General features: G+C 43.5%; 1 protein-coding gene across 7 annotated transcripts in view; it reads right to left on the reverse strand.

Moving 5' to 3' along the window:
- Positions 1-20,157, reverse strand: part of LOC147021813 (zinc finger protein 385D-like) — a 406,813-nt gene that overhangs the window by 193,925 nt on the left and 192,731 nt on the right. For all 7 annotated transcript variants that reach the window (XM_085892201.1, XM_085892198.1, XM_085892200.1 and 4 more), the window contains one exon: positions 14,786-14,925. In XM_085892201.1, the coding sequence (XP_085748327.1) occupies positions 14,786-14,925 (140 nt within the window). The remainder of the gene's footprint in view (positions 1-14,785; positions 14,926-20,157) is intronic.

Consider the following 20,157-nt stretch of genomic DNA (forward strand, 5'->3'; position numbering starts at 1 on the left):
GCTTGCTGGCGAGCGCGCGAAGAATGCCGCGAGCAGAGTTTTGTTGCTGTGAGAGCGAAGATGGTGTGGATGTAAAAATAAAAGAAAACCCTCACTATCAAAATAACTTTGCAGTGCATTTCTGTAATTCCCATTAGACACAGGTCGGGGGCCCTAACTCGAAACACACACTTATCAAAATAACTAAGCTATGGGGACGGCTGTCTGTCTGTGTGCACAAGGCTTCCAGATTCGTAACAGTATTTCTCAATGGTGAAGGAGCACTGAAAGAATTCTCGGATACAGATTCGGATCTTCCCCAAAACTGAAACAATTCTTCCTTGTGACACACCCAAAATGTCCACCAAATTTCATCAAAATCCGTCCACAACGTTTTGATATATCTTGCTCGCAGTCAAACAAACAAACAGACAGACCGGAGTGAAAATATAACCTCCATCCACCTTCGGTGGCAGAGGTAACAAGGTGAAAAAAACTGATCCCCTTAACTACAAACCGATTAGCTTACTTCCATTCATCAGCAAGGTCGTGGAATCCATAATTTCTGTTGACGTAAAATCCTTCCTTTTCTCCAACAGTCTTATCTCAGGTCATCAGTATGCATTCAAACCGGGTCTCATTCCATCCAGGACATGCTGCTCCTACTCACCCAACAATGGATGGAGGCTCTTGATGTCAGACATGCGATTCGGACCGTCTCTCTGGACATACCTCGAGCATTCAATGCAGTCTGGCACTTGTATTGCTCTCCAAACTCTCTGCCTATGTCATCCAAGGCCGCTTCCACACATGCCTCATACTGACTTCCTCAACTCTTATGGCCGACATGTTGCCCTCATCCTGATGTAATCCTGTGGTAATCTTCATCCTGATGAAGCTGCACTTGTATGGAAGGAAGGAAGAGCATCTTTTCATCTCCTTTCCCTCTTCAGGCTGGATTACCACAAGACAGTGTTATAGGCCCCATCCTATTCCTAATCTTCATGAACAATCTCCCAAACTCTCTGGAAAATCCTTTTTTCTCTTTGCTGATGTCTTCACACTGTAAAATCCCACAGATAGGCAGACTGCAACCTCTTCCTTCTCTACAGAACTTGATGGAATCACGAGCTGGTGAACCACTTGCAATATGTCTTTAAATCCTGATAAACCACACACTCACTTCTTCTTTCTTCTTTTTGTCGCTATACTTTTTCCCAGCCACTGTAAAACACAGACTCTGGCAGAGGAGTTGATAGCCTTCAGATTGTCTGGTCCACAAGGCTCTGGTAAAATCGAGGAGAAGCTCCATTATTTGAGGAGCCTATCCACAGTCACAATCAGTTGGGCCATTTTGATTATATCTCCACTTCTGCATAAGGGTTCTGCAGTGTCCATCTCCAGTCCTGAGATGATTGAGATACAGGTAGGCCATATTTCACTGGCTCCTTTTGGCAGGGACTCGATCCTCTGGGTCCAGTGGCAATTTGTGAGGTCTTGATTGCAGGTGCATTAACCAGGCATCTATCCTGCAGCTATGGTGCTTACCATCCAGGAGCTGAACATCATGAAGGAAACTATTCCTGGATTTAAATCTCTTGGTTGCTGGCTTGGATTGAACGAGTGGGTGGTGAGAGTCACGTTCCTGTTTGGTTCTTTCTATTTGTGAGACTGCCCTAGTGATCAGATGTGGAGGAATACCACATCACAAATAGAGGTTGTCCACTTGTATTGGTTTAAGGCAGACAAAAATAGCTCTGCAGGCCATGTAGAGGACTAGCTCTATCTTTTTGGCACGAGAGGAAGGGCCCCAAACAGGAGAAGCATATGTCACAGCTGAATAGCACAAGGTGAGTGCAATATTTCGGTATGCTCCCTGGGTCTGTTCCCCATTTAGAGTTGGTCAACTTACTCAAGATGTTGTTTCTGGTTCCTACCTTCAGCTTTGTCTTGAGGACATATTTGTCGCTGAGGGTGTGGTCCAGAGTAACTCCGAGGTATATTGGCCTGGGGTTGAGGGTTTGTCTTCTCCCACCCCAATGGGCATTTAGCTTTCAGTTTGCATCCCTGTCTTAAGATAAAAGCACTGATTTGTGTCTTCTCTGGATTAGCTCGCAAGTGGTTAATGACATAATAGTTGGTTAATCCAGCTCGTGTGTCAGTCAGGGACTGCTCCACTTTCTCAAATTATTTATCCTGGGATGCAATGCAGATATCATCAGCATACAGGGAGCACCTGGTGTTGGGGTGAATGGGTTGGTCATTTGTATAGACATAAAACAGGAAGGGAGAAAGAACACTGCCTTGACGTAGTCCATTCTTCTGTCTCTGTCATCTGCTGTGATTACCCTTGAGGTCCAAAAAGAAGCATCTACTGGCAAGCATGTTTTGAATTATATGTCAGTCTTGCATCTTTTGTTACTTGGAATAACCTCTGCACAATAATTGTGATCGACTGCGTTGTATGCCACAGTCAGGTCACTAAACACAGTAGCACCAGTTATCAGCCCTTTCTTATAGCCACCCTCATTGAATTGGGTGAGATTCAGGAGCTAACTTGTACAGGGCTTTCCAGGTTTAAAACCTGCTTTATCAGGGATGAGATACTCGTCAACAAAGGGGGCTAGATTATTTAGAATGAGTCTTTTGAACAGTTTGTACATGTGAAAAAGCAGGGAGAAGTGCTGGAAGCTCTTGGTGTTGGCAGGACCTTTTCCAGGCTTCAATACAATCATTATTCTTGCAGGTCTCCACAGCTTTGGGATTTTGTTTGTCGTCAAGCAGCTGTTGAACATGTCTCATAACCACTGAAGAGCGACTCGTCCTATGTGCTTGACTTGTTCAGACAGGATGTCGTCACGTCCGGCAGCCTTGTTGTGGGTCATTACTTTGATGCCAAGTAGTAGTTCACTCATGGTGAAAGATCTGGTGATGTTTGAGTACAATTGGTCATCATTAGCAGGCCTTGGAAGGTTAATTCTTCAAGGACGATGACATGGGTTTCCTCGGCTGTTCACAAAGAACTGGTGAGCAGCTTGGTCTGCTGTGATCCCATACCAGTTGTACTTTTGGAATTGGGTCCAGGAAATTTTTCTCACATTGGTTAGCAATGCGGTTTGAGGCAAACACCACATCCGAGCTTTTGCCCGTATTCATCTGCTGCTAATGAAGGAACTTGGTAGCTTTGCATCATGAATGAAAGGCAGTTGTCTTGTATCCAACCCGCTTTCAACTAATTCCCCATCATAGTTTATCTTTGAGTATCCCCAAAATAGATTATGGCTGTTGAAGTCACCTATCACCACATCAACAGGATTATCAGTGAAACCATCTGGGAAAGGAAACTCCTTGTAAGGCGGCTTGTTGACTGCGCTTACAGAGATCCCCGTAAGCTGGATGTTCATGACTTCAGTGTGACCAAGTTCTGACATAAGAGGACTTGTCAACAGCAACTCCATTGCAGATAAAAACAACTGCCATACTGATCATGTCTCTCTGTCATCAATGTCATTCCCAGGATCCTTGGATGGATCCTTGAAGCTCCACAATGCATCTCTTGTCGGCAAAGAATGTCACATTTATTTCTCAAGAAAATATCTGCAAGAAGAAAATATTGATGTTTGCTCTCTTTATCTCTCATTTGTCTCTCCAAAAAGACAGTCTGGCAAACCCTTCCATTGACCTCATTAACAATCCTCTTGAAGAAGTTTCAGTCACTCAAAATTTTGGGCCTCACCATCAGCCATGGGTTTTCTTGGGTTAAACACATATCTAAGTTGGCCTCCAAAGCTAGTCGCTGACTGATTGTCCTTCATTGAGCAGTCTTTCTGAAGCATACCTGAATTTTTATCGACTTGTAAGGCCTCATCCACAATTTCATTGAGTCCCCTGATACACCTGCTTCACATGTTACTCAGCTTGATGCTGTAGAAACCAAGGTCTTCAAAACTATTAGAATCACCTGTGATGAAACTGAATCTCTAGATTTGTCACTTTAACATCGCAGACAGGTCGGTGGTCAGTGGTCTGTATTTTTTTTGCAATTTCCTTTCTCATTTTACACCATCTGCCCTTTCCATGCTCTGTCCCTGGTAGGCTTCTGTGGAGCGCATGTGGTCTGCCAGTAATTCACTTCTGGTGAAACTTAAAAAATCCAGACTCACTGATCACTCCACTCATTGGTTCCTCTATTTTCCTGCCTGTGGATCCAACTTCCTCAGTCTCTTCTCTCTCATTCGTCCATCTCGGGCTTCAAGATTGGTGTTCACCACCATTTCAGGTCATCCTCCATCCACAACCATGATTTTTCTATCCCATTTATCCCCCCTCAAGTCCATATCTTTCCAAATTTCCAGTTTTTATTTCCACTTCTGTGATAGAGTGTTTGCACCTGTATTTATCTTGTTCACCCCTTCTCCTCATTCTTTCCTACATATCATATTTCTCCAAGTCCCCTTCTATCTTGTCCCTCTATCCTGCTGTTGGTGTGTCCCCCTCCCCCTACCTCTCTTTCTACTGTTATTTTTGTTCTGGGTTATAGCTCCTCCATAAACTTCAACACTGAGTACAAAAAAGGAATTGGACGAATGAGTTTTATGGAAGGTAGAATGGCAACATTCTGAGAGTGAGGCAGCAAGCAGACCCAAGGAAGAGAATGAACCAACAGGTACAGAGGAGAGATAGCATAAGAAGAGAAACTTAGTCACCTGAAGGTATGAAGCATGGCTTATATAGGAGAGTTAATTATCAGAGGGTGAATTGGGGGGGAAATATCTTGGGTGTGGATGGATATAACATGGAATGGTGGTGCAGAGTTGCACATTAAGCCTTCGAGAAAAGAGCAGGATTACAGTTACTGAGAGGGGTGGAAGTTGAATCACTGGGAGAAAAAACAAGGAACAAAAGAGTAGAGGTGAGCAGAGAGCCTGGATGTTGGAATTTGATAGGGAGAGGGTTACTTAAAGAAAGTTTGTATCCAGGAGGTCATGTCAGGTCAGGCAAGATCAGATCTGTGACTTGCTACATGTATCATGTAAACCTGTACTAACCTGTTCCATGGTCAAGTTGCTGGCGACTCAACCGTGTCCCCCACCAGGTTTTCTGGTGAGGAGGGTGCATGATATGGACACCAAGCAGGATAAAGAACAAAACCTGTCAAAGGGCAGAGGAGCTCCTTGTGAGCCAACGGCCATCCAAATCTAGTGCCCAACTGTGTCTGTGGACATCCTCCTGCAGTTGGGTTACTTCTTATGAGGAGGTTGGTGGCAGGATTTGCACTTGGGCCACCGTAAAACCCTTTATTCCGCAAAACATTCCAGAAGCATTAAAAAAAAATCTGAAAACCTACCCCATGGGAGTTCCTCCTGTGCAGCTTCCCTTCGCAGGGCAGCTCACCGGATGACGGAATTGGGGCAAAGCCTTCGGAACCCCCAATATTTGATGATAGGAGGGAAACCACGAGGTAACATTCCCGGGTCACATTGTGGGAGAGTGTGTCAGAGTGGTGCTGAGGTGTCGTCCCCAAGACGGTGGCCTCCTTGGGTTAACCTGAGGCGGTCCCTTCGGGTGGGTGCCTGGAATGTCCAATCTCAAAGAGAGGATGATCACTTGTCTCTGTTATCATCTGAGCTCAAGTGTTTGGAAATAAGTAAAAGAAATGTAAAGAAATTAAGGCACCTCAATCACAGACGGGAAGGAAAAAAAAAATCAGGACGCAGATCAGGGGCAGCGGGGATGAGCAGGTGATGAGGAGGGACGAGGAGGATGACAAGGTGAGCAGACGATGGCAGGATGATGAGAAAATGGGCAGGGCGACGAACAGGCTTCGGGCGACAATCAGAGGCAGAGGCAGGCAGGCAGGACGACTTCCTCAACCTTTTCTCCTCAGTCTTCCTTGGACTCGTACATCCTCTCATCGACTGCCTTTTTCCTCCCTCATCCTCTCCTCACTCTAAAACTCTCACATCAACTCCCTCGATCATCCTCTCTGCAACAACTGCCTTTTTAGCTTCTCACTTTCCTTCCTCTTTGGCAACGCTCAGCCTTTTCTTGGTGGCGTCTATAACTCTGCCTCCCCCCATCCTCTTGGGGTGGCACTCCGCCCCTCCCAGGCAATCCATTGTTCCGCTCCTCAGGAGGCGTTCATTGCTCCGCCCTCCTCCTCTTTCATGCCAAATCTCCCAGCACCCCCGGAAGAGATGTACATAGAGGTTTTATACACAATTTTCTTAACCATGATCCCTAATTACTTATTATCATGCACCACTCTCTGTGTGACACACATGCAGACAAGATAATTTTTAAGCTGATGTTTCCCTACTTATACATCGAGATGGCTATCTACGAGCACACGGACCATGCCACACTATACATTCCTATCTGTTCTATGGTAATATATAACCACCCCCCCTCCCACAAACGTAATCCCAGCACAGACAATTGGTATATTTTAGGATGGCTGAGTCAAGATACCAGCAACAACTCTCATACTCTTTGTCAAAAGACACCGTGGGATCTTTAACGTCCACCAGATAATTCAAGCAGACAGGTTTCCAGCTGACACATGACGTCTTTGTGAGAATGCAAAACCCTGCTTGTGAAGTACCAATCCAAATGTATCAAACCACATGAGACAACTCAAAGGTAGGTGCGGCCTCTGCACCATCCTGTCAGGACAAGGAAGTGGTAAAATACAAAGATGGAACGGAACATTTTCAATCTTTCTATGACCATCAGACATACTGTTACGAATCTGGAAGCCTTGTGCACACAGACAGACAGCCGTCCCCGTAGCTTAGTTATTTCAATAAGTGTGTGTTTCGAGTTAGGGCCCCCGACCTGTGTCTAATGGGAATTACATACATGTGCTGTGAGTTATTTTTATTGTTAGGATTTTTACATCCACACCATCTTCGCACTCACAGCAACAGCACTCTGCTCGCGGCATTCTTCGTGTGCTCGCCACCAAGCGCGCTTGTGGGCGGAGTCTAACGTAGGCATGGCGTCCCTCCTTAGGCAATCGGCAAGGAGCGGGTGTCTCACCCTCCCCGTTTCTGACTCAACATGATCGCCATTAAGCACACGGCCAGAGGTGAGGAGCTGGGCGGAGCCACAAACGCCTCCGATCGGGACTCCGTCCAGAATGGTGGCAGTTGCCCCGCCTACCATGCGTCTGTCCAATGGAGGGCGGCCAGGGAATCGCACGATGGTTCTGGCTAATCAAGAGGCGAGTGGTCAGGGAAAGAGGGCTCTCCCTCAGAGAGAGAAAGATTGGTGATTTTTGGACGAACGGGGGAGATTGATCTCGTCCTGTCGCCGGCGTCTGCTCTCATCTCGTCCTGTCGCTGGAGTCTGGTTCTCCATCAGCTCAAGCGCGTGTTCTGCTGGAGCGCTGGTCTTATCTCGTCGACGCTGGTCACCTCTCCTTGACGATGGGCTGGTCGCATCTTGACGCTGGTCTGGTTCACTCATCTCGGCCAAACCGCACGAGGCGGGAAGGTCCATTTTTCTTTCTGGGGTCTGTGTGTGCGTGTGTGTGTCCGTGGGGCCCCGTCTTTAAGTAGAAACTGGATAAGTGCTTTTGCTTGTACATTGCATTTCATTTCTTATAATCGGATAACTCTGCTCCTTGCATGCTCCCCTGCCCCCCATTATAAATAAATCCCCTGTTAAATGTTTCGGCTCGTATTTGTGTTTTTTCATTGGCTTAGCACGGTCATGGTGCGTGTTGGGAAATTTGGGAAGCGGCAAGTTGTACATTTGGGCCGATGGGACCTCGGTAACCATTCGCTCGGGTTACGCACGGGTCGAGCACGCATACGGTTCGTCCTGTACGAGTGCCCTCGAGGGTGTGAATCCTCGGTAGCTCGCCACGTGGGCCTCTAGGTATTTTGAAGTTTGGCAGATAACCCTGTCCCACGTGGTTGATTTATTGACGATTCACGGTCCTGTAAGGGACCCGTACCTGTCGGAGTTTTCCGAAAGGTACGATCTAGATTCCGGGTGTTCGGTAGAGTCGACCCTACTGCTCCACCTCGCGGTCGTGCTCGCAACCGACGCCCGGCTCCACAACAATATATGCTGAGTAATAAAGAAGAATGGCCAATGTATGGAAAATATTAGGATATCAAAATTTCAGCATTTTGCAGGGGGAAAAGGGGGGGGGTGCATTATATCCTCACAATAAAATGCACATTATGCTGGAGACCCATCTTCTAACATTTGATAAGGGCATGTTTACCACCACAATAAACGAGGTTTGCTGATGCTTTGAGAATTTGCTCTTCGTCAGAGTAAAATGCTTCAAAAGTAAGTTACAACTCCTTTCCCACTGCAGTAAACATGCTCTTATCAACTTCTAGTTGTTAAAATTCATCACTTATGTTGCCTCCCGATGCAAATTGACATTCGCCTTCACAACGATATTATTTATTCCAGTCCATTAATTTTTTTCCCATTGTGTACAGAGTTGGGCACAACAATTCGTGGTGGTGCACAATGATTGCCCAGTTGTGCACTTATCCTGCTCCTCAGCCTGTTCCTAGTGTTTCAAGTTCTCCAAATGCTGTAAGTTATCCTCTATCCTCCAAATTTTTCCTGGTAATTTTTTTTTCATTTCACCTTGCCCTGTACATTACTTTTGATGTTGACAGGATAGCTTGTAGGTATGTGCACTTGTCTTTGAGCTGTCTTGCCTGGATTCAAGTTACGACCTAACTATAAACTATCACCCTGATCTTTTGTGGGCAGGGTGATGAATCAAAGCGTGTGTCATCTTTTGGAAGATCGTTAAACTAGAGGATTAATCTGCTATTACTCGTTGTTGATTGGTATTGAAGATGCCACGGTCTTTTATAAAAACTAGTACATGCCCGTACGTACGTGGCCGTACATGCAAAAAAAAAAAAAATTCAAACCGCGTGCCAGAAACAACCACACAGGCCGTTCCTTCACCCTCGCATGGCCATACGTGCATGGCCGTACGTGCGTGGCCGTGCGTGCGTCGCCGTACGTGCGTGGCCGTACGTGCAACCCCTCCGCAAAATACCCCCAACCCCCTCCCACCCCCCCAAAAAAACTTTCAAACAACCACACAGTCCATTCCTTCGCTCTCGTAAATGATGACTGGATTGGGGCATTGTGTTCATCTATAAATGCGCATAAGAAATCGAGAAATTATTAGAATACAGTAAGTCATCACTATCCGGAAGTCCGTATGTTGTAACCCGTAATGGGGAACGCGGCTGAGGATCTCTTCCCCCAAAGGCCACGCCGACGCAGCAACGTGTCCTGTCATTGGTTTGGTAAACAAATGGCCATAACTTTGGAACCACTTGTCCGATTAATATCAAACCTTGAAAAGGCACATACTCAGGTCCCAGCAATATACCTGTCAAGTATCAATTAGATCGGACAAGTGGTTGTCGAGAAACAGTGGTCACAGACAGACACACACAGAGATTGCTGGAATTATATATAGAAAATAATAATAATAATAATAATAATAATAATAATAATTAAAAAAACAAGTGCATATACATTCAAAGGACACTGCCCCCATGCCAAATAAATAAATATCAAATCCTCCAGCGCATGACATTGTTGGGATGCCTCCAGTGCTTGGCGATGCAGCACATGGAGACGGAATTGGGAGGGAGTGGTGTACAATCATTGATGGATTAATTGATTAATTGCATAATTAAAATGAATAAATAATAATTGCAAAATAATGTAATTAAGGTCTTAATTAATTGGATAATAGCAGACCAAAATCACCACTGTTTCATCCAAATCATTAACTTTTTAAAAATTAAGTCATCGAAAAATGAATAATTAATCGATTAATTGATTAATCAATGAAACAAAAATATCCTTTATAGCCAAATCATTTGGTTACTGTCACATCCAAATATCAGCTTCTGAGATCAAAAGGTACCTGAGATATTGCCCAGATGAGAAAGAAAACAAACAAGCCGGTAGGCGATGAGGGATTCGCTAGGATCGAAGCACTGGATACGATGCTTTTCATTCTGACCGATCCACCGACAAAGATTCATTGAGAAGACGTATTGGTTCACATACAATTGTTCCTCTGCCTGGCAAGATTTTTCCTATTGCGTATTTTGCCAACTGGCACTCCTCATAAAAAAATGACGATAAATAGACACCCTATTTTTGAAGGACTACCATTTGAAAAATAATCGGTTTGCTGGTTTGTGCTGTGGAGCCTCACGTTGCGCACGCGCGCACGCACGCACGCACGCACAACTCGATAAACTTCTCTCAATGCTCTTGTTTGACTACACCTCCTGAGCCACACAATATTTTTCATAAGCCACGCCCACTTTAAATAATAAATAATTCGAGGTGGTGTGTGGGTCTTGATCGTTTTCGGTAAATAAATAAATAATTGAAGGTGGTGTGGGTGGAGAATCGTTTTCGCTAAATAAATAAATAATTGTAGGTGGTGTGTGGTTCGTGGAATCGTTTTCGGTAAATAAATAAATAATTGAAGGTGGTGTGGGTGGAGAATCGTTTTCGGTAAATAAATAAATAATTGGAGGTGGTGTGGGTGGGTAATCGTTTTCGGTAAATAAATAAATAATTGGAGGTGGTGTGTGGGTGGGGAATCGTTTTCGGGAAATAAATAATTGGAAGTGGTGTGTGGATCGTGGAATTGTTTTCGGTAAATAAATAATTGGAGGTGGTGTTTGGGTCGTGGAATCGTTTTCAGTAAATAAATAAAGAATTGAAGTTGGTGTGTGGGTCATGGAATCGTTTTCAGTGAATAAATAAATAATTGGAGGTGGTGTGTGGATCGTGGAATTGTTTTCGGTAAATAAATAAATAATTGGAGGTGGTGTTTGGGTGGAGAATCGTTTTCGGTAAATAAATAAACATATTATGAGAAATCCACAAAGACGGAAATGCCGGTGATTCCATTTATTTTGGATCCTTTTCACTTTGGTCAATAACGTTTGGATAGAGGAGAGATCGAAGGTGGAACGACGGTGTAGTTCCTTACAAACACTGTATACACACCTTAAATGACGGTAAATAGACACCTGATTTTTGAAGGACGACCATTTGAAAAATAAAACGTCAATCAAAAATCGGCTCGAGTAAAATTTTCTAAATATCTCGAAGTGTTGAATTCCGAAGTCTCGTTTTTCTACATTCAAAACTGAAGGACAAGTATTGAAAATACTGTACGCGGTTTTTCGGCTGCTGTACAGCAACAGGTGGTTGCGAGGCAACGAAATTCAAACGCGCACCTTCCCAGTATATATTCCACCTTTTGGCAAAGTTTCATCGAAATCGGTACGGTGGTTCGTGCTGTGGAGCCTCGCGTTGCAGACACACACACACACACACACACACACACACACACACACACACACACACAAAACCTGACAATAAGGGATATCTCGTGTATATATATATATATATATATATATATATATATATATATATATATATATATATATATATATATATATATATCGAATCCAATAACTATTTAATAAATTGAAAATAATCAATAAATTAATCAATTAATTGATTGTCAAAAAACTTTAAAAATACTGCTTTTCCCAAAAGCACATCTTCATGTTCGTCCCCAAATGTCAGCTTCCTCGCTCAAAGGATGGCTGAGATATCACCAGGACAAACAAGAAAACAAACACACAGAGTAAAAACTGAGTACATACTCCCTTCCTTCGGCGTCTTGTGATTATGCCATGCATTGCCTGGATTCGGAATTGGGAAAGAGCAGTGTACAACAAGAGTGAGAATTGCTTTGCAATACATGTCCCCTTTCTATACGATATTTTCTCAGTCCAAAAAAGGTATAACTGTGAAAATTTGACGAAACGTCCTGAAACTCGATCTTGATCTGTAACTAATCATAGTAAAGCCATGTAGCAAGTTTTAGTTGCGTGTGTTAAAGGGTATTGGAGAAAAGTAGGAAAAACCACAGGTGAGAGGGATGACGGCAGGACGGACAGACGGACGGACGGAGAGCAAACCTATACTCTCCTCCGGTGAAACTGGAAGGGGACTAATAATACTAGTTCCCTTACAAGGAACTTTTGATGCAGGAGGAGACCATTAGACCCATCAAAGCCTGCGCTATTATTACCAACTTCTGGTTATTTGTCCATGTGCTCTCCGTTTTTAAATGCCAAGTGTCAAGCAAGGAAGCAACACGTACCATTTTTAAAGTCTTTGGTATGACTCGGCCAGGGTTTTAACCACCAATCTCCCAGACTCAGAACGGCCCGTATCCTGGAACCACCTACGTGTCCTGCTTCTTTGTAGAAAGAATGCTCCAGTCAGCTAACCAACACTTCGAGGTTTAAATCACTTTTATTTTATTTTGGCCTGGCATGTAACATGGATTAGGCTAACACTTTATAATGGATTCACCAAAATCAAGAATCACTGCTCACTTTCACTCTTTCATTCCTCTTTTTCCCACCTTTGAAATAAACTCCCACACACTCTTCAATCCCACTCTTCACTCCAGGTATTCTAAACAGCTGTTCACCACCATCTCTTACCTTCACCCATCCAAAACTTCGATCTTTTCTGCCCCCGTTAATCCACCCCAAACCCACCTCCTTCAAATTCCCTGCTTTCTGTGTGTTAGCTCGCATACGAGCCTCAACATTGTGTGCAAAAATAAAAAAACAAAACAAAAAACACAATGCTACTTTCAAGAGGATAGGGACCAATAGAAGAGAATGGACTTGGATTATTGCATGAAGCAAATGCTTGGTGAACGGTGAATTGTTCACCAAGTAGTTGTAAAAGTGTAAAAGTGGAAATTCATGTTTAAGCAAAACACAATTGAAATTTGAAGCAAGTTTGCACTTCCACCTCAAGGCAAATTGATTTTTTTTCTTTGCCAGCTTATTTGTACTGAACTTCAAATAATGTTTCCTTTTTTTCCATTTCAGATGTTGAGTTTCTGCAGTATATTGGACATTTTTATATTGCAGTTTTAAGGCACCAACTATTACCATGACAATAACTCATGGAAGCTGTAACTCGACACAATTTGTTTCTTAACGTTGTGGGTTATTTGAAAAATGAGATAAATAATTGGAGAGAAGTTTGTCAATTAATGAAGAAAGAAAAGACGATAATGTTGTGAGAGCTCCATGAATATTAGTTTACTTTACATTTGTGAACCTTACATGTTTACAAACGCATAGCCATGATAGCTATTCCTTGTTGAATTTGGTATTTTCAAAATGCAGAAACAAATTTCAAAGAGTGCAGGAATACCGTAACAAAAGTTATAAATATTGCTTTGTATGGCAAAAAATATTATGAAAAAGGCTTTGGTTACAAGGAAAGAAGCTTCACTGTATAATGAAGAATATTTTCGAATTCTGATCAATTGCCAAATTTAAAGCATTGTGGAAATTGACTAGTGGGCAGTGTGACCACTCCTCATTTTCATAAATGCCAAGGTGAGCCAATGAAAAAAGCTAAGAATTCACAAGGTTTCGGAAAAGCGATGATAATAGAAAACCTATACGGAAAGAAAACCTATAGAAAACCAAGACACCAAGGTGAACAACAAATAGCCAAGATCTTGTGAAAAAAGCCAAGGAGTGGTCACACTGCTAGCGGGCATCATTCTTGGCTCACCTTTGGTGGGCAATGTGCTGCGGCACAGTCTTGGAAATGCACTTTATAATTTTATCATTTTTGAAATAAATTTTATTGATCACAACATGTTATACTCCACATCTATATAATAAAGCATGAGTGTCTGTCTGTCTATCTATCCCCGAACTACTCCCTCAGTTTTGGGGATAGCCCCGTCAAACCTTCTGTGGAACGTTTTGGGGTCCCAGCTGATGTCCTACGTTGCGTGGGAGGTTTCATGAATGCCTCAATGCAATTATGATTTTGACTTTCGATACGTACGAAACTGCTCCCGATCCAAAAGCAAACACAATCACGGATTTGGCTGCAACATTCGCTGCTTTGATACTATCTCACTACAATTGTGATTTTGAATTTCCACCCGAACGACCCCTGCTTTTATCCATACTAGGGTCACAGATCCCAGCAGATGTCCGAAGTTTGGTGGGAGGTTTGATCAATTTCTCAACAAAATTGTGATTTATCAATCAATTTAATTTTCAATCCGTATGAAGTGTTTTGTCTCCGCCCTTTCTCGCCAGCAGATTCATCTGTATTGGTTGTCATGTGAGAACGGCATCTGTATTAATTTTTCTCACAAGTGTTTGTATTTCGTTATATTAATTGTATGGTATTAATTTGTGATTGGAATGATGCTGTTTGGAATGAATATAGAGAGATTGAGTTGAAAGGAGAATGAGGAAATTATGTGAGTGTTTCCATCCATGATATTCATGGATTCGGCATTTGCAGTTTCGCCATTAGGGTCAGCTGCAGTAAGTTTTTTTGCCCAAGTCAATCACAAACAGGCTGTCCAAGCCTGACATTCGACTGAAGATGTCACAGGAATGTGGAATTTCTTGATGCAAACATTTTTTTGTTTTAAAGATGTAGGTCCCCTACTGTGCATAGTATGGGTACCTCGCTGGTCATAAGATAGAGGAAGAAGATTTGTAATACTGGCTACCACCAAAGGTGGTGCTATTTCCTCATGTCAATTTTGGAGTTTCTGTGATATCCACGTTTGCTCCATTATAGTGAGAAGAAGACGAACAAGCTCATTTCACTTCAAGTTGTGTTTTTCCCACATCTTATAAGGTTTAAATGTTCCAGAGGCTGTGATTATGAGGGTGTAAATGCAACTCACAGAACTGAAGTTCGGAAAAAGGCTTGCTGTTGGATTGAGTGAAATTGGAAGAAAGCTCTGCATGTCCATGGTGTGTGGAGGTGTGGCTGGTATGAGAGTGGCATGAGACCCTGGACAAGGACATCCACCAAGAATATGGCCTGCGGGGTGTGCAGAGACAACACAAAGCATGATGATCTCATATCTGGTAAGTCTGACCATTTTCCAAAGTCTTGTTCGACTACAATTATAATTATATATCAGAAGGGTATTAACAAGGAAAGATGGCCAAACACACACAAAAAAACACACACACACACACACACACACACACACACACACACACACACACACACACACACACACACACACACACACACACACACACACACACACACAGTTATTTATTCTTCATCATTCCCATTGCTCCAATGATCACTGGCACAATTTTGGTGCTCTTCAAATTCCAGTATCTTTTCACTTCATTTTTGAGGTCCTGGTATTTGGTCATTTTCTTGATTTCTGCATCGTTAGTCCAAAATCACCGGTATTAACACCTCAATTAGCAATGCCTTCTTTCATTTTGTACCTCAGGACTATATCCACTCACATCGCTTTGTTTTCTATGTTCACGCTTGATAGGATCATCAGGTTGCACGTAAGCGTTCCATCCTTGTTTACAATGATTGCTTTAGGTTCATGTTTCCATAATTTTTCTGTGACCGAGATGTTAAATTTTTTGGGGTATGTGCCAGTGGATTAATCAAGTGCTTTGTTGTGTCTTTGTGTGTACAGCTGTTCTTACGTAAGTTTTTGACATACAAAAAGGAGGTGACTCATAGTTTGTTTTTACCTTGCAAAATCTACACCTGTCCAATTGACTCAGTCCCACCATTTTCTTAAAGCCATTGGTATAGTGTCTTTTGCCTTGGGCATTTGTTATGATTCGTTCTCCATCCCAGTTGAGCTGACCTCTCCTTAGCCATTACAATGAGCCTTTTAGTCTGTGCTCATTCTGTCCAACTATATATATATATATATATATATATATATATATATATATATATATATATATATATATATATATATATATATATATATATATATATATATATATATATATCTCTGCTCTGTTGATATTTCATTTGAGACTTTTATTTTGTCTTTTTTGCAATAATTGAGACTGTACTTGTTCTTTCAGCATCATATATGACATTCGATTCACATCTGCTTTTGGAAATATTTTTGGAAAGTGAGTTAGGGATACTTTTTCTGGCTTGCTTTCTTCATTCATGTTTGCATACAAATTGGATTTGAGAGTCTGTTGAACTTTTTACATATTCAGCCAGTCCTACAGTTGTCACTCCGTGCACTTGGTTGAGCTCAATCAGGCCACTACCTCCTTCTCGTCTCGGCAGGTACCGTCTCAGGAATTTGGATTTGGTGTGTGTGGAGCCTTTCTTTCATATATATAAACAATTACATAAACCTGAACCTCATCCATTTGTCCCGACATTTTCTGGACCACATCATTTTCACACATGGTTGGTCAACATCACAATAGAAACTTTCAAATCTTGATTAAACTGAAGTTAAAACTTGAAATAACGGTGTTTTTGCCAATCAGCGGGGAGAGGGGCAGAGCTTGGCTTTGGCATTGACACTTCTGCATCATGTTTGAAGGTGAAGTTTTTGTTGGAAATCGAACGAATTGCGTTCAATTATGTACCGTATTTTCACGACCAAAAGGCGCACCGTGCCAAAAGGCGCAGTCTAAGTTGTGTGTGCCGTTCCTGTATTTGACACACACATAAGGCGCTCCTCACGATAGGGCGCGGGTTTTATATGAATATCCTCTACTACGTACGTCCGCCGTACAACAACACACTCACACAAGCACACAAGTGTGCGTATTTAAAAATAGATCGGGAGCAAAATTGAGTTTGGTTGTGCTTTATTAAAGTATTAGTTACAAAAATACTAAAACAATCAAATACCGGTAATAGTCTTTAATCAAATCCATCGAAATCCTCATCCTCTGTTTCGGAATCGAACTGCGCTAAACCCAACCTAGCAGGTCCACCTTCCTCGCCGTCAGAGTCACTTTCTGCACCGTGCGGCTCCTCCGAAATGATGCCGGCTTTAGCGAAAGCTCGGACAACAGTGCCAGCAGACACGTTAGCCCAGGCATCAACAATCCAGTGGCAAACTGTGGCGTAACTCGCCCGGCACTGCCTTCCACCCTTTGTGAAGCTGTGCTCTCCTTCGGTCATCCACCGCTCCCACGCCGCTCGCAGCCTCACTTTGAACGGCCGGTTCACGCCGATGGCTCGGCTGGATCCGTTTGTCGCAGATGTGCTTGCTGCAGTAGGAGCGGAAGTTTTCCATCATTTCTTGATAATCCGCCGGACGTTGCTGCGCTATCGTAGTCCTGGTCCGGATGGAAAAATGGCACCGTTTCATGAAGCGAAAGCACCAAGACGGACCTCCGTGGAAATGTTCGATTTTCATTTCCTCCGCTATCGATACTGCCTTCAGTCGGATCGTGACCGTCGAAACGCTCCTCCCACTTGCTCTTTGCTCAACGATCCACTGCTCAAGTCTTTCCTCCAACTCTGGCCACCTCGCCTTGTTTCCACGGAAACTCAGCTGCGTCTTCTTCACCTGTCGCAGCTCGTTTTCCAGCTTCCTCCACTTTCGAACCATCGACTCGTTGATCTGGAAATTCCTCGCCGCGGCTCGATTCCCATGTTCCTCCGCATAGCTGATCGCCTTCAGTTTAAACTGAGCTTCATAAGCGTGTCTCTTTGCCATTTTCGGGGTTGTTAAAACAGCAATGTTCTGCATACCGCACATACCTGTTCTTTTATACACACAAAGGGCGCACTGCACTATAGGGCGCGTCGCACATTTTGACAAAAATCTAAGACGTTTATATGCGCCTTATAGTCGTGAAAATACGGTATGTTCCATATGCATAATGAAAATTAACATACAAACGTTCCACAGTCATCAAAATGATGTTCTAATGAATAATAAGGGCATACTGTGTGATCGAGCATCATTGAAGAAACAGAGAGATATCAAACTCTTCACCATCATGAGACTGAGGAGAAATGTGTAAAAATGTAAAAACACATCAACAGAATAAAGAGCTATAACAGACTGCTCACAAACATGAGACTGAGGAGAAATGTGCAAAGATATGTCATTAGAATAAAGACAGGCAACAGAATGATGGACAACATGAGACTGAGGAGAAACCGACCTCAAACAAAGAAATAATGCCATTTGCTGTGGTGCACTCCAGGGTTAGTTTTGCTGCAGCTTTAAACATCAATCTTTTTTGTTTGTTTCTTTGTTTTTTTTGGATACGTTGTCGAGGCTCGTGTGAGACCTAACACACAACGCACATCAAGGGGGGGGGGGCATGAGACAAGAGGGGAGGGAGTGGGAAGGACAAAACAGTGGGGAACAGAGACATTAGGAGATCTGTGGAAGGGAGAGGATGGGACGGGGAACATGGGGAATAGAAGATGGACATTACAGGGACTTTCAGGAAGGAAAGCAGGGAATTTGAAGGAGGTGGGCTTGGGTGGGTTATCGGGGGTAGAAAAGATCGAGGATTTGAATGGGGCATGATAAGAAGTGGTGGTGAACAGCTGTTTTAAAGGCCTGGAGGGAAGAATGGGATTGAATAGAGTGAGGGAGTTTATTCCAAAGGCGAGAAAAAAAGAGGAATGAAAGAGTGAAGGTGAGCAGTGATTCGTGATTTTGGTAGTTTTGAAAAAAAGGGGGTTGTTAGCGAACCTTAAGGGCCCTGTGGAAATGTGGTGGGGACAAATCGCAGAGAGAGAGCAGTGGGGGGGGGGGTGCGAGGCTGGAGAGGAGACCGTAGAAGACAGAAAGACCACCGACCAGCCTGCGGTGATTGAGTGAGAGGCCCAAAGACTCAGCCTCATTGCGGGAGATGTCAATGATCTGAAATGCCTTGGTTTCTACAGCGTGAAGCCGAGAAAGGTGGGAGGCAGGAGCACCAGCTCACACGGGAGAGCAGTACTCCATCAGGCTGCGGACAAAAGCTTTGTAAGTGGTCAGGAGCTCAGGTGGGCCGAGGAAGGACTTTGCACGACGGACGATTCCCAGTTGGCGACTGGCTTTGGAGGCAAGGTTTGAAATGTGGCTTTCCCAGGAAAGGTCATGGCAGATAGTGAGACCCAGAAGCTTGAAAGAAAGGACTTCTTCCAGAGGATTGTTGAGAAAGTGGATGGGGGGTTTTTCAAAACGGTTCTTTCGAAGAGACATATAGTGGGGCAACTTAGATAAATATAGCACAACAATTGTGCATTTTGTGAAGAAATCACCAAATTTGGCACACACATACCCCATCATATTATGAAGAGATTTGGATATTGGGCCATCCCAAAATTTTTGATGGCAGTGGAAAATGGCTGCCACAGCGAACAGCGGCTGAATTTGAGATGGCCCAATATCCAAATCTGTTCATAATATGATCAGCTACTCGTATGCCAAATTTGGTGCTTTCCTCACAAAATACACAATTGTTATGCCAAGTTGCCCCACGAATAGTGAGAGTGTGAGATTTGTCCGGATTGAAAGACATGTTCCACGTGTTGGACCAGTTTGTGATTTTATCCAGATCTGCAGTGAGCGAAGAAGCTGCTGCTTGCCGATCTCAGGGATGACCAATGGTACAGCAGAGGGTAGAGTCATCAGCAAAGAGATATAGAGGATTTTCCAGAGAGTCGGAGAGATCATTGATGAAAACCAGAAAAACAACAAGGCCCAGAATGCTACCTTGAGGAACTCCAGCCTGGACAGGAAGAGGGGAAGAAAGAACTCCATTTCGGGCCACACGTTGACTGCGACAGGAGAGGAAGTCTGCGAGCTATGAGTGGAGATGGCCTTGGATACCATAGGAAAAGAGTTTGGTGAGCAGGGCAGGGTGCCAGACCATGTCAAAAGCACATGATATGTCCAGGGATATGGCTCGGATTTCCTGTCTGGCATTGAGGACCTCCATCCATTGTTGGGAGAGCAGAAGCAGCATATCCAGTGTAGAGTGACCTGGTCTGAAACCAAATTGATGATCGGAAATCAGGCCATTGGAGAAGAGGAAGGATTTAATGTCTGAAGCAATGATGGATTCCATAACCTTGCTGATGATTGGGAGAAGGCTGGTTGGTCTGTAGTTGCAGGGATCTGTTTTTGCACCTTTTTTATGCAGGGCAGTGACGTTTGCTGATTTCCAAGCAGATGGCAGATGACCTTGAGCAATTGAGATGGTGAATAGAACAGAGAGAGGGTGAGCAAGAACAGAAGAGCAGGCTTTGAGGACACGTGGGCTGATGCCGTCTGGACCGGTTGCAGAG

Source organism: Eptatretus burgeri, chromosome 8 (genome assembly GCF_056783735.1).
Source record: "Eptatretus burgeri isolate ZD-2024b chromosome 8, Ebu_testis_v1, whole genome shotgun sequence".
Lineage (NCBI taxonomy): Eukaryota > Metazoa > Chordata > Myxini > Myxiniformes > Myxinidae > Eptatretus > Eptatretus burgeri.